Genomic DNA, 14,588 nt, shown 5'->3' with positions numbered 1-14,588 from the left:
GTTTTCACTATAGAGGATAGAAGTAACATCCCAGAAGCAGTTGTAACTCAGGGATTGGAAGGGAGGGAGGAATTCAGAAAAATTACAATCACCAGGGAAGTGTACTTAGCAAATTGTTGGAATTGCAGACTGATAAATCCCAGATTCTGATAGACTTCATCCTAGGGTCTTTAAAGAAGTGGCTAGTGAGTTAGTTGACGCAAATTTAATGATGCAGTTAATTTTTCAAAATTCCCTGGAGTTGAGGAAGCTGCCATTAGATTGAAAAATGGCAAATGTAACTCCTTTATTCAAAAAGGGAGGGAGTCAGAAAGCAGGAAACTTGCAGGCCAGTTAGCTTAACATCTGTCATAGGGAAAATGTTGGAAGCTATTATTAAAGATGTTATAGCAGGGCACTTAGGTAAATTCAAGACAATCAGGCAGAGTCAACATGGTTTTGTGAAAGGGAGATCATGTTTACTCAATGCATTGGAGTTCTTTGAAGGAGTCCCGTGCTGTGGATGAAGCAGAACAAGTGGATGTTGTACACATAGATTTCCAGGAGGCACTTGATAAGGTGCCACATCAAAGGTGGTTGTGGAAAATAAAAGCTCATAGTATAAGTGGTAACATATTGGCATGGATAGAAGATTGGCTAGCTAACAGGAAACAGAGGGTAGCCATAAGTGGGTCTTTTTCTGGTTGGCGGAATGTAATGTGTGCCACAGGGATCAGTGCTGGGGCATCAACATTTTACAATTTATATAATTGACTTGGAAAAAGGAACAATGATACAAAGATAAGCAGGAAAGTAAGCTGTGAAGAGGACACAAGAAGGCTACAAGGGGACATAGATAGGTTAAGCGAGCGGGCAAAGACCTTGCAAATGGAATACAATTAGGGCAAATGTGAAATTGTCCATTTTGGCAGAAAGAATAAGAAAGATGCATATTATCTAAATGGTGATAAATTGCAGATTCAGAGGGATCTGGGTGTCCTAGTGCATGAATCACAAAAAGCCAGTATGCAGGTACAGCAAGTAATTAGGAAAGCTAATAGAATGTTAATGTTTATTGTGAGGGGAATTGAATATAAAAGTATGGAGGTTTTCTTCAGTTGTACAGAACACTGGGGAGACCAAATCTGGAGTACTGTGTACAGTATTGGTCTCTTTATTTCAGGAAGGGTGTAAAAACATTAGAAGCAGTTCAGACAAGGTTTACTAAATTAACACCAGGGGCAAAAATTTGCGCTGAGCGGGCGGGAATGCGCCCGACCTGTTCGAGCGTAAAATGACATGCAATGATGCCAGGCGAGAGTCCCGCGCGATATTTCGGTTGGCAGGCGCGTGCGGGAGTCGGCAGCACACCCGCGGACAATTGACAGGCCTATTAAGGCCATTAAAGTAATAATGACGGTTGGGGGGCAGGTGAAAAGGTCAAGTGGCCTTTGGATTTTTTTAGGAAACCTCATCCAAGGATGGAATGAATTTCTAACAGTGATTAAAAATTAAATAAAACTTTTAAAAATTTCATTCATAACATGTCCCAGACAGAGTCACATGAGGCGACATGTTTTTAACAGTGGTAAATTTTTTGTTGTGTTTTTAAATCTTCATCTCCCTGTGGCAGCTCTGTGCCTCAGGGAGATTTCAGTGTGCGCACTTGTGTGCTTACGCGAACATCCGCGCTCGCCCTCCTCCCGCCCCCACCCCGGCAGCGCTGAGCGCTGCAGTGCGTGTTTCACGCTGGCTAGTGGTTAATTGGCCAGCCAGTGTGAAATCGATGCCGGGGCCCGACCGCGGGCGGTGGGTGGCTTCACGACTGCTCCCATGCCCGCCCTCCGTGCCCGCCTAACAAGATAAAACTCCTGGCCCAGGACAGGTTGTCCTATGAGGAAAGATTGGACAAGTTAGGCTTGTATCTGCTGGAGTTTAGAAGAGTAAGAGGTGGCTTGATTGAAACGTATAAGACCCTGAGGGGTCTTAACAGGTTGGATGTGGAGAGGATGTTTCCTCTTCTGGGAGAATCTAGAATTGGAAGTCACTGTTTAAAAATAAGGGGTCACCCATTTAAGACAGAGATGAGAAGATTTTTTTTTCTCAGAGGGTAGTGAGTCTTTGGAACTCCCTTTTTCAAAGGGCAGTGGAAGCAGAGTCTTTGAATGTTTTCAAGGCAGAGGTGGATAGATTCTTGATAAACAAGAGGGTGAAAGGTTATCAGGAGTAGGCAGGAGGTAAGTGCATTCCGGCCCCTTCAATGTTTTGACCTTGTATTGGAAGGAAGTACATGCTGTATTCTGAGCATTTGGAGCGGATTTTTTTTTCATGTTTAATAGGGATGGTATACAAATGCTCTCAGCCCAGCCAGATGCCAAGCCAAAGGGTTGTGCTGGCTGCAACCAGAAGATTAAAGACCGCTACCTTCTCAAGGCGCTTAATAAGTACTGGCATGAAGACTGCCTGAAATGTGCCTGCTGTGACTGCCGTCTGGGCGAGGTGGGCTCAACGCTCTACACCAAGGCAAACCTCGTCGTAGAGGCTATCTGAGGCTGTTTGGTTTTGTGGGGAATTGTGCATGCAGCATGCAGCAAGCTGATTCCTGCCTTTGAGATGGTTTTGTGTTGGAGATAAATTCTTCCTCAAGAACAATATGATTCTGTGCCAGACAGACTATGAGGAAGGTTTGATGAAAGAAGGCTACACATCCCAGGTTCGCTGATTCCATGGCCACATGTGTCAAATTAGTTTTAAGCACTAACTTCTGTATTGTTTACTTAACATGTAAACATGAATTGAAATAGGAACTAATAGAATAGACATACAGTGCCCAGAGCTGGTGGCTATGTTAGGAATAAAGGTGGGAAGAAAGCGGTATATAGTTATTTTGTTCTTGTTCTAAGTTGAATGTCTCTAAGACCTACTGTATACATTGAGCTTTGTCATGAGGGAAACACAATCCCTTTTTTGTTTGCTGCTTACAGTTTATAATTTTGTTTGTCATTTGGCATGAGATGTTTATTTGGGATGACTCTTGTATATAGTATATTGTAATATTTGAAGCACAAATGTAATATAGTTTTATTGTGTTAACATTTGTGTTCATTCCTTCATTTCTTGGTACTGTTGCATTTAGTACAATCAGTGTTCAGATTTATTGTATAATTAATTATGCTTTCTGTATTCTATTAAATATTTTAACTGAGCTGTAACTTTCTATTAAAATAATCAAACCGCAAAAAAAAAAATCATATCAGCCACGATCTTATTGAATGGTGGAGCAGGCTCAAAGGGATGAGTGACCTACTCCTGCTCCTAACTTGTATGTTCGTAAAATCACTCATGAATGGCGCAGAAAGTGCAGGCAACCCCATTCAGTGGGTGGTGGGAGCCAGGGCAGCATTTTGCCTGTGGCGGCCAATTACAATGTCACCACTGAGGCCCAAATCTAATTAAGGATGGCAGCCGCCTCCCAAGAGCTGCCAGCTCAATCAAAGGGCCAGCTGCTCAGCAACCTCAGGAGCACCACATGGCTGAGGTTGCAGCTCCAGGGAGGGGATGCCTCAATGGCTGGCTGCCCTCCAAGAGAGTTGAGTTGTGTTGGGGAATGTCAGGGGCAGGTATGTACTTCCTGATGATTGGACGGGTGGGGGTCATTGAGCACTGGTTTGGGGGTGGTGGGGGTGGGTTCTCCATGGGTCATGGAGAACCTTATAGTAGGCCACCTGGTTTCACTTGGCAGTCTCCCCAGGCAGCGGCAGGCCCTCCCGACATGGTCAAAATGTCCGCGGAGGCAGGAAGTGGTCCTTAATTGGTCACTTAAGTGGCTCAATTGGCCACCTAGTGGGCGGCCAAGCCGCCAACTTTCCTGCTGCTTGCAATATGCCATGATGGTGGAAAGATGATAGACCATCCCAACGCCTACCCTGCTATTTTGCTAATTGGGAAAATTCAGCTCCATATCTCCAATAGTTAGCTGTTAGCTTGTTTATTGCAATAAAATGTTGGAAAGAGTTTATGAGAGTACCATCACTAATGAGCTTCAGAGGACAATATGATCATAGTAGCAGGATGATTGGAAGTGATGTAGATGTGTAAAGTGCATTTTGCTGTCTCCATGTCACTAATCTGATGTCACTTGTATTTATCTTTGCTGTACAGTTATTCAACGCAGAGATCAAAGAATTGTGAGTGGACCACTGTATATTGCACTGCTTGTCTTCCTTCTCTCAGAGCTATGCTTTCTGTTTGTCCTCTTTAGGTTTCTCTACCCTCCCTCCCAACCTCTCATTGCTAGCTGATTTGTGTTATTTTCCCCATGCTCCTTGCTACTTTTGAAGGCATCTTTTTCTGTGATTATGATGTTGGAAGCCTCAATGCTCAAGAACGTTTCTAGTTTTTGGTGTGGTTTGCCTATGCCCCGCCCTGTAGCAAAACTTTAAAAACTTCCACATCATCCAATTGATGCTCTGACAAGAGCAATAATGCCATTAAATTTCAGGTGAAGGTCATCTTTCCAGAGTTTGCTCCAATGGCTCAGAAATTTGGAATCCTCGCTGAAAATAATTTAGTCTGTATTTGTGGAGTAAGTTTGATGTTGTAAGAGATGGGCTAAAAGATTGGTTGGAATTTTACCAGTCATTTCGGGATGGGTTGGGAGGTGGGAAGGCTGACAAAGTGGCATGTAGGGGTGAAGGGTCCGACTTCTTCCTGCTGCCATGTCTATTTGCCAGCAGCTGGAAAGTTGGCAGATGTGCTGCCCCCAAGATACCCAATTGAGCCACCTCAGTGGCCAATTAGGGGCCACTTCCCAACCTCTGTAGCCAATTTGTCCATGTCAGGAGGGGCCGCTGCTATGTGGGGAGACCAGCCTCCCAGTGGATTCTGCAGGGTGCGGGGGGAATCCTTTTTGGGAATGCATTGGCCCGGGAGGGTCCCCTTGTGCTAATGACCTCTCCCAAGTCAATGCGCTGCCTTTGCCTCATTGGCAGTAAGTTGTGGCGGGGAGGGGGCTGAAAAATGCGGTGAGCCATTCTAAACTCCATTGACTTCGGCGGGAACATAAAATCCCTCTGCTGTAATATTCCACCCATTGTTTCCCACATTGTGATAAAATAAGTGATCATTTCCCTAGATAATCAATTTCTGAATTACTTTTTTTTATTTTTCTGGTAAGTTTATGAATATTTACCTCTTTTTCCTCCTGAACATTCCTTGTTTCATCTGATTTGCTTGAATTTTCCGTTGGTTTTTCTGCAGCTTCAGCCTGTTTGACATTGACATTCAGTGTAAGCTATGTTAAAATACGTTGGCTAAAGGCACTCAGCTATCATTTGCAGGATGTTTCCTTTGAGTCAGCTCAGTTCTGGTACGGAGAGCATTTTTGCTACTTGGTGTTGTGCCAACATCCTAATGTCACCCAAATATAGGGGTTTTTTTGCAATTTTAGAATTTAACATTTTTTGGAGGACATACTAAAAGTATTGCTATAATGACATCATATAGACATGCTTAAAAATGAACTTGTATTAGTTTTACAGAAAAATGAAAGGTTCCCTTAAATGAAATGGTGAGAAAACCAGGGAATTTACTTGCATACTTGAGCTGTGGGTATTTTCATGTGGTTTTGTATTTTGTTTCCCCAAATTCTACTGAACCAGAAATTGTATTATCATCACAAAATTGGTACTACATTGTGGTATATTTGTTTGATCTTTCATCTGGCAATGCACAAGAATATCATTCTCATGTAGAGACATGAAAAATCGACCAAAAATATTGCAAAATAGTGTTAATTTCTGCTGGGCCGGGAACATGTGTAAAAATAATATGCACAAAATACATGTGTAGAAGGAATTATGCCTCAAAGGTATAAGTAAGGCTATTAAATATAATTTTCATTTTCCTATTAATATAAACACAACTCTTAAGTTAAACCAGTGTCAATATTAACTGTAAAATAATATCCTCTACCACAGAGTAATTGATCATAAATTTAATTCAGTGCTTGAAAGTACAATGCTCTGGTTACCTGAATGCTGTATATTCAAACTCAATACAGGATTCCCATGCCTGAGAGTAGTCTGAACTTGTCAACCAATCACTTCCTTTAGCATTTTAACAAAGCTAGATTCCTTTGCTGTCTAAATCTAGTTAGCAATTTTTAAAATTGGAGGAGCGCAATAATTTAGGAGGTTTGTAGGTCTGGAGGATATTACAGAGACAAGGAGGGGTGATGCCTTGGAGAGATTTGAAAACAAGGTTGAGAATTTTTAAATTGATATGTTGCAAGACTGAGAGGCAATGTAGGTCAGTGAGCACAGGGTAGATGTGCGCACAGGACTTGGTCTGCAGGATGTGGGCTACAGATTTTTGCATGAGCTCAATTTTATGTAAGGAGGAAGCTGGGAAGCTGGTCAAGAGAGCATTAGAATAGTCAAGTCCGGAGGTAACAAAGGATGAAGGTTTCAGCTGCTACCATCTAGAAGGACAAGGGCAGGTACATGGGAACACCACCACCTGGAAGTTCCCCTCCAAGCCAATCACCATCCTGACTTGGAAATATATCGCCGTTCCTCCACTGTCGCTGGGTCAATATCCTGGAACTGCCTCCCTAACAGCACTCTGGGTGCACTCACGCCACATGGACTGCAGCGGTTCAAGAAGGCAGCTCACTACCACCTTCTCAAGGGCAGTTAAGGATGGGCAATAAATGCTGGCCCAGCCAGCAATGCCCACATCCTGTGATGAATAAACCAAAAAATAAATAAATGAGTTGAGGCAGGGGAAGAAACCTCTGCTCATCCAAAACCAGCTGTTAGACAAATTCAAGACATTGGAGGTGGTGGTGAGGTAGAGTTGGCATACATGAGGAACCGGTAGAGACGGTCAAACACTATAATCATCAATAAAGCTGAAAATTCATACCTGAACAGTTTTCGTACTTACCACATTATGAAGTTTTGATTCAAGTTCTCTTAACCCATTGCACAGTTCCTTTATTGATTCAAGGATTTCGTTGTGCTTTGTCACCATTTTCTTCACAAGTTTCTTTGCTTCTTCAGGACCTTTAGATGTGAATATAGACATGAGCCAGTGTTTCCTTTCAAATTAAAGGAGGACAAATCTAACTCTATTTTCAAACACACATTGCCCTCTGTATCAGCTACAGGTATCATCATGCATCTGGGTCCACATTGAAACTTACTATGAAAATGACATTTACAAGCTAATTAAGGTAGTTTTAAACAACATCATCTTACAATTTGAAGTTATTGATCTGGAAGAAGTATTGTGATTAAGGTCACTCAATGAAATGAAGCTAAAAATACATATTCAAAGGATGATTTTGAGGTACTTAAAGCAAGTCAAGTCAGAAATTTGTTATCTTTCTGAAAGGTTGATGGATTAATATTCATAAGAAAGCACAAGTTTCATATTCCCTTGAAATTTCTACATGGCAAAGACCACTGTAAAGTAGCAACCAGCTATGTAATTGTCATTAGCAATAAAATATGCTTAATCTTTAAACTGCTAGCTGGATACCATGGAAAGAATTTTGCCCTTGGCGGAGGTGCTTGGAGAGGGGGGCGGGAAGCTGCCCACGATCGGCACCACATGGCGATTTCACGTTGGCGGGCCAATTACGGCCCGCCCAGTGTGAAATGTGAGCAAGGGGGAGTGCAAGCCGGCCGAGCACGAACTTCACGCGAGTGAGCACTGCATAATCTCCCTGAGGCACGGAGTTGATGAAGAAATATAATAAAAATGTAAAAAATAAAAATGTAATAAAACATGTCCCCTCATGTGACTTTGTCAGGCACATGTTATTAATGAAAAATTAAAGTGGATGAGGTTTCCAAAAAAATGCAAAGGCCACTTGGCCTTTTCGCCTGCCCGCCAACCATTGGACAGGCAGCAAAAACTTTACATTAGTTGATAACTTAATAGCCTTAACAGGCCTTTTAATTGTCGGCGGGCGTGCTTCCAGCTCTGGCGTGCACCCGCTGACCAAACTATTGTGCGACTGTGCGTTGACGCCGGCACGTTCATCCGATGTCAACATGCATCATTTCACGCTTGAGCGGGCTGGGTGCGTGCCTGCCCGCTGAGTGAAAATTTCTACCCCATAGCTGATTGTGCAAAAGTCTAAATGTTGAAGTATACCCAAAACTTTGCATAGACCTTTTTTGAAGAAGCAATTAGAACACATGTGGATATGTTATCCACTTTTACTAATTTTGAAATATTTGATTTGTATAGTTTTAAAAAGTTATCATGTTGCAGACTGTCCACAAGCATGACCCAGATCTCCCTGTTGCTTGCCATTTCAACACACCATCCTGCTCTCATGCCCACATGTCAGTCCTTGGCCTGCTGCAATGTTCCAGTGAAGTTCAACGCAAACTGGAGGAACAGCACCTCATCTTCCGACTAGGCACTTTGCAGCCTTTCGGACTTAATATTGAGTTCAACAACTTCAGATCATGAACTCTCTCCTCCATCCCCACCCCTTTTCCGACCCCCCTTTTTCCAATAATTTAGAATTAAAAAAAATATATATCTTTCTTTTCCTACCTATTTTTAAATTTATTTCGATCTATTGTTTTATCTCCACCTTTTAGCCCATTTTGATCTCATCCCCTCACCCCATTCCCACTAGAGCCATCTGCCACTAGCTTGTCCTGCTTGCTACCCTTAATGTCCCCATTAGCACATTCCTTAGATAATATCACCACTGTCAACACCCCTTTGTCTTTTTGTCTATGACATCTTTGGCAATCTCTTCTTTGTCTCCACCTATCACTGTCCCCCTATCCAACTCCACCTGTCCCACCCCCCTCTACCAGCTTATATTTCACCTCATTTCTCTATTTTCTTAGTTCTGATGAAGAGTAATTCGGACTCGAAACGTCAACTGTATTCCTCTCCGCAGATGCTGTCAGATCTGCTGAGTTTTTCCAGGTATTTTTGTTTTTGTTTCAGATTTCCAGCATCCACAATATTTTGCTTTTTTATTCCCTGGAATACCCTGGAAGAGCAATAACTGAGTCTGTTGTTGGCATTAGGCGCAGGCACATCATATGCATTGTAATGATGTAGAAGAGACTGTTCCCAGACCTCGCACCTCACATTCCATTGTTTGTTCATGGGGCAGCAAATGCAAAGACACCCATAAAATGCTGCAATAAGACTTATCTGACAAGTCACCTCTCAGACAGGGGCCCCAGAAGCAAATCAAACATAGAAATAGAAACATAGCTGCAGCCGGGTTTTTATTTTTTATTCCTCTGCATGGTTCCAAGGCCAACAGAAACCTGCAGCTGTCTTCCTGTTTCTGACACCCATTTTGGTGTGGTTTGGCACAGGGTACAGAGTATGTGTATGTGCGCCTAATAGTAATCTAAACTCTTCACAGGTGCAGAGCACCTCAGGCTCCCAGTTGAGAGGGTTATGGCGGGGGAGGAGAAGTCACATAGCAAAATCAGCAGCCATATGTCCAGCACAGATGGCCACTTCTTTAAACAGATAAAGAAATCTTTTCCCAAGAAACTTGTATCTTTAAAGTAAATTGCTTATCCTTCCTTGTAAGGTAAGCTCTGGGTTATCATGACAATTGACTACTGTCAATAATGCCATAAAAAGGGTAGATAGAATAATCATTAATCAGACAATTTAGAAAGGAGCAAGTAAAAACAGACTATAATGGTTACATTATAATGACTGGTACAAGCTGTCAGAATAATTGTTGAAATTTAAACAGACAGTACTTTAATCATAAGCAGTTTAAACACGCTCTGAAGAAGGGTCATACGGACTCAAAATGTCAATTCTATTTCTGTCTCCACAGATGCTGCCAGACTTGATGGGTTTTTCCAGCATTTTCAGTTTTTGTTAAACATGCTGCCTCTGGTAATAGTTAAATAGATAATTGCATCTTTACAATTTACCTGTGCGATGTAACTAGATTACTATTCATTCTCTATTTCTAAAATGAAAAAATAAATATGAGCAGATTTTCCCACAGCTGTGCCTGGGTGTAATGAATCAACAGGGCACAGACCATAAGACGTAGGAGCAGAAGTAGGCCATTCGGCCCATCAAGTCTGCTCTGCCATTCAATGAAATCATGGCTGATCTGATAATCCTCAACTTCACTTTCCTGCCTTTTCCCCATAACCCTTGATTCCCTTGCTGATTAAAAATCTGTCTATCTCATCCTTGAATATACTTAATGACCCAGCCTCTACATCCCTCTGCGGTAAAGAATTCTACAGATTGACTACCCTCTGAGAGAAGAAATTCCTCCTCATCTCTGTTTTAAATGAGCGACCCCTTATTCTGAGATTATGCCCTCTGGTCCTAGACTCTCCCACAAGGGGAAACAACCTCTCAGCATCTACTCTGTCAAGCCCACTAAGAATCTTATATGTTTCAATAAGGTCGCCTTTCATTCTTCTAAGCTCCAATGAGTACAGGCCAAACCTACTCAAAACCTCCTCATAATAAAATCCCTCCACAAACCCTCCTCATAAGAAAATCCCTCCATATGCAGGATCAACCTAGTGAACCTTCTCCAATCCTCTGGGACTTTTCCAGAATCTAAGGATTCCTGGAAGATTACTACCAATGCATCCACTATCTCGGTAGCTACTTCCTTTAATATTCTAGGATGCAACTCATCAGGTCCAGGGGACTTATCAACATTTAGCCCCATTAGTTTCCCTGGTACATTTTCTCTAGTGATGGTTATTGGGTGGAATTTTTCCTGAATTGTATTAAGTGTGGTAGCAGACAGGTAAAACGGAGTCCTACCCACCGACGAAAATGGCGGCTTTTCACGTTGTATCTTCCGAGCCCGCCTCATTATATATTTCTATGATGTTTCCATGGCAGGCAGGCTCTCATTCGCCCGCTCGCCATCACCCCGCTGTAGCATTGCGCTGGCTGCCATCTTTAAAAGGCAGCCACCAGCAAACCGCTCATCGCCACCAGCTCACCACCACTGCCCGGGAGACATGGCTAGCAAAGGAAAAAAGGCTGCAGCCCCCCGGTTCAACCACGGGTCCCTCGAGCGACTGCTGGATGCCGTGGAGGCCCGCCGGGATGTGCTCCAACCCCGTTCTGGCCACAGGATGGGTAGCAATGTCTCCAACCCAGCTTGGGAGACGGTGGCAGCGATGGTCAGTGCAAACGCCCCTCAAAAGAGGACAGCCACCCGGTGCCGCAAAAGGATGAATGATCTCCTCCGTTCTGCCAGGGTAAGTCACTCTTTGCATCACTCCCAACTCACACACTCACAAACCCATTACACATCCACGGGGCCCTCACTCACTGCCAGTGCAAGGGACATCACCATTCACTCTTTCACACACACCGTCATTGTCCTCATCCCATCCATGGGACCACTCACCACCCACACAGGCCAGGCATACTTAGCATCTGGCCCAGCAGGCATCCTAATACACTCTCCCCATCTCTATCCATGCTGGACAAACTGGCACACAACAGGAAGGAAAGGTCGCAGACAGGTGGAGGGATGCAAGAATTCAAAGTTCTGACAGCATTTGAAAACAGAGCCATCCAGCTGGCTGGCGAGGATCTGGACCGGCCCTGTGCTGACGATGAGGTCTGCGGTGCTCTACCTGTGAGGATCCAGCAGTGCAACATCCATCAGACAACCATGCTGTGAGTGATGTGTCCTCTTTCACAGGCAATTGCCGTGCACTAATTATTTCCCCTTGCTTTCGCAGGCACATCTGGGAAGCAACAGATGGAGCCCATGACCTAGGGCCTCCAAGCAAGCTCCGAAGAAACCTCTGCAGAGGAATCTCAAGGCACCCTCCCTGAAGTCCCGTCACAGTGCTCACCCACACCCTACACCAGTGCACTGACACACACCTCAGTGAGACCTAGCTTTAGAATAGCCTCGGGACTACAACCTGGTGAGCACATCGTACTTCCTGATCCTCAGCAGGAAGAGGCAGGGACTTCCCAAATCTCTGGTGCTCAGAGGAATGCTGGAAGCCAGAACGTTGCTGAGTTCGAGTCAGATGACGAGCCTCTGGACTCGGTCATGTCACAGTTGCTGAAGCTGCAAAGGCAAGCTCGGGAACAACAGGAATGGATGTCCGCTACACCTGGCATTGCAACGCACCGAGGTCAACACTGGCAGGATGGTGGCCACTATGGAGACCTTGGTCCAGGACTTTGCTCCTGCACTGCTGCTTGGGCTTAACTTCATCACTGATGCCATAGTTGGCCTCCAACAGTGTGTACGCGAGAGGGGTGCTGGGCAGCTCGATCTCACTCCAGCTACCCCTTCCGTTCATGGAGTCAGCCAGGGGCCCACAGGCACCTGTAGGGAGGAGGATCAGGACCATACACCCAGGCGACTCTGGGAGTGACCGGCCCATCTGACTCCCCACTTCCTGTGACCTCTGTAGCTCCAGCTTCACAGGCCGAGGAGGGTGCTAGTGCCACACAGCAGGACCCTGAAAGCAGGCTGGGGCCTTCCAGGTCTTGGCCCTCCAGAGGACGCCCGTCAAAGTCATCGCAGACAGGGCATCACAGTCAGCAGACTGCCTCCACCTCCGCTGTGGATATCCGGGGAGCAGCAAGACGTAATGGCAGGATTAGGAAAGTTAAGGAGAATTAGTTACACAGCCTGGGCACGGGTGTTAATCACTTGAACATAATGTACATTATTGTCAATAAACTCCCAAGAATGTCTCCCTGCCTGTGGCTCCTTGTTCTGATGAGTAGGGATCTGCGAGCAACTCAGGACGCAGGCGTTGTGCACACTCCCTGGAAACCATGCGCACACCTGCAGGATGTGTTTCTGGTGGTCACATACCAGCTGCACGTTCAGTGAGTGGAAGCCCTTGTGGCTGATGAAGTCCACCGAGTGTAGCGACGGAGACCTGAGCACCACATGAGTGCAGTCAATCCCACCCTGCGCCTGAGGGAATCCCGAGATCAGGGCGAATCTAATGGTCCTTACATCCTGGCTGCCCCGGTCCCGGACGAAATGCACAAAGTTGTGTGCCATGGAGAAGATGGTATCCGTGACCCCATGGATGCATTTGTGGTTGGCGGATTGTGAAATCCCACAGAGGTCACCTGTGAAGCCCTGAAAGGAGCCACTGGCATAGAAATTGACACCAAGTCCTGCAGTAAGTGGCAGGTGTGAGCCACCAGTTCCCTCGACATGCACAGTCGGCGGCAACACTGGTTCTCAGTCATCTGCAGGAATGTCAGGCGGCGTCTATAGACCCTGGGTGTCGCTAGGCACTGACCAGTTACAGCTCGCTGTCGCTCCTGGGCAGCGTGCGTGGGACCCACTGTTTCCCCTTCTTCATGAGGTTGCTGCTCCTGCCTTTTTACAGCCAGGCACCTCAGTCGCTCTCCCCTCCGTCTTCAATGGTCTCTGTAGGCCATCAGGCTTACAGCTAGGTCACCAGGATCCATGATCCTGACATGGTCCTCGTGCAGCATGAAAGAGAGAAAGAGACGTGGTTATCATGGCTGTACTCAGCACCTTTCCTGGCCATGTGTGACTGCCCCTTAATGCTTCCCGGAGAGTGCTGGTCAGCCCTCAGATGGCCAGAGATGAATGCGCTGCTTGGCTGCCCTGTCAAGCTGCGACATGGGAGACACTGATCCAAACCAGGATGTTGAGATTGTAAGGGGCTGTGAGTGCCTTCAGCAGTGACTGAAACATGGCCAGCGTTGGCGGGGAGGTTGTACAACATGTGCAGTCCAACTGCTCTGCGGTCCAATAAAGTGGCGGCGGACTTGAAGTCTGTGCTGGCGAGGTGGGGGGAGGCGGGCGGGGGGGGGTAAAGTATGGAGCACTTGGTGGCCCTTTGGTGCCTCCGCGATGCTTGTATGGGTGGTCAGGCTAGGAGCCTGACCCCAATCATATCACTTTGGCTGCGCCTGATCTGTCTTAGTTGCAAAGGCATGGTCAGTTTATACAGGTGTCCCTAATGCGTGGCCACTTCTCTTGCTTACCTTGACCACCATGTCAGTTGCCTATGTGCGGGATGCAGTGCCAGGGCAGCACTTGATCCCACCACCCCCAACAGTCGCCTCCGAGGCTGGCCAGCACTTGCCCTCAGACAGCTCACACCCCTCAGCAGTCACCTCCGGGGCCAGGCGTCAATTGCCCCTGCCCCGTGGCACCCCAGAGGCCTGTAAACAACAGTGAAGGCCGCCAAGTGCATGTCACCCCCGTGCTGTTGTGGAACATTTCGGCGTGCTTTCCCGCCGACATGGACGGACGGTACGGCGGTTTCCAAGAGCCTGGTGGGATGGCCTTTTAATTATATGCTAATGTATTATAATTAGCTCCCTGCTGACCGATGGCGGGAAACACAGCCTGCTGTTGGGGGGGGCTGAGCAGAAGATCGCGACCTGCCTTCACGCCATCATGAAGTGGGTCTGGCCATATTTTCCGCGCATGCCACCTATCATGCCCACCGCCAGCGGGCTTGGAAAATCCTGCCAATTATATTTATTTCCTCCCCACCTTTTGCCCCTTGATTATTTAATATTTTTGGAATGCTATTAATACACAGCAAATAAACAAATTTTGATTTGGAAGG

At 45.7% G+C, this 14,588-nt stretch overlaps 1 protein-coding gene and 1 pseudogene across 1 annotated transcript in view; one reads left to right on the top strand and one right to left on the bottom strand.

Annotated features, from left to right (window-relative positions):
* ttn.2 (titin, tandem duplicate 2) overlaps positions 1 to 14,588 on the bottom strand; it is a 694,778-nt gene that overhangs the window by 466,814 nt on the left and 213,376 nt on the right. Inside the window, exons 21-22 of the mRNA XM_078552010.1 lie at positions 6,928 to 7,046; positions 5,171 to 5,245 (exon numbers count right to left, since the gene is read on the bottom strand). Of these exons, the coding sequence (XP_078408136.1) occupies positions 5,171 to 5,245; positions 6,928 to 7,046 (194 nt within the window). The remainder of the gene's footprint in view (positions 1 to 5,170; positions 5,246 to 6,927; positions 7,047 to 14,588) is intronic.
* LOC144686590 (LIM domain only protein 3 pseudogene) lies at positions 2,308 to 2,701 on the top strand (annotated as a pseudogene).

The sequence above is a fragment of the Cetorhinus maximus genome, chromosome 11 (assembly GCF_964194155.1).
Source record: "Cetorhinus maximus chromosome 11, sCetMax3.hap1.1, whole genome shotgun sequence".
Classification (NCBI taxonomy): Eukaryota; Metazoa; Chordata; class Chondrichthyes; order Lamniformes; family Cetorhinidae; genus Cetorhinus; species Cetorhinus maximus.
Note: the sequence above shows the minus strand (reverse complement) of the source record. Positions and strands in the feature narration are given on the sequence as shown.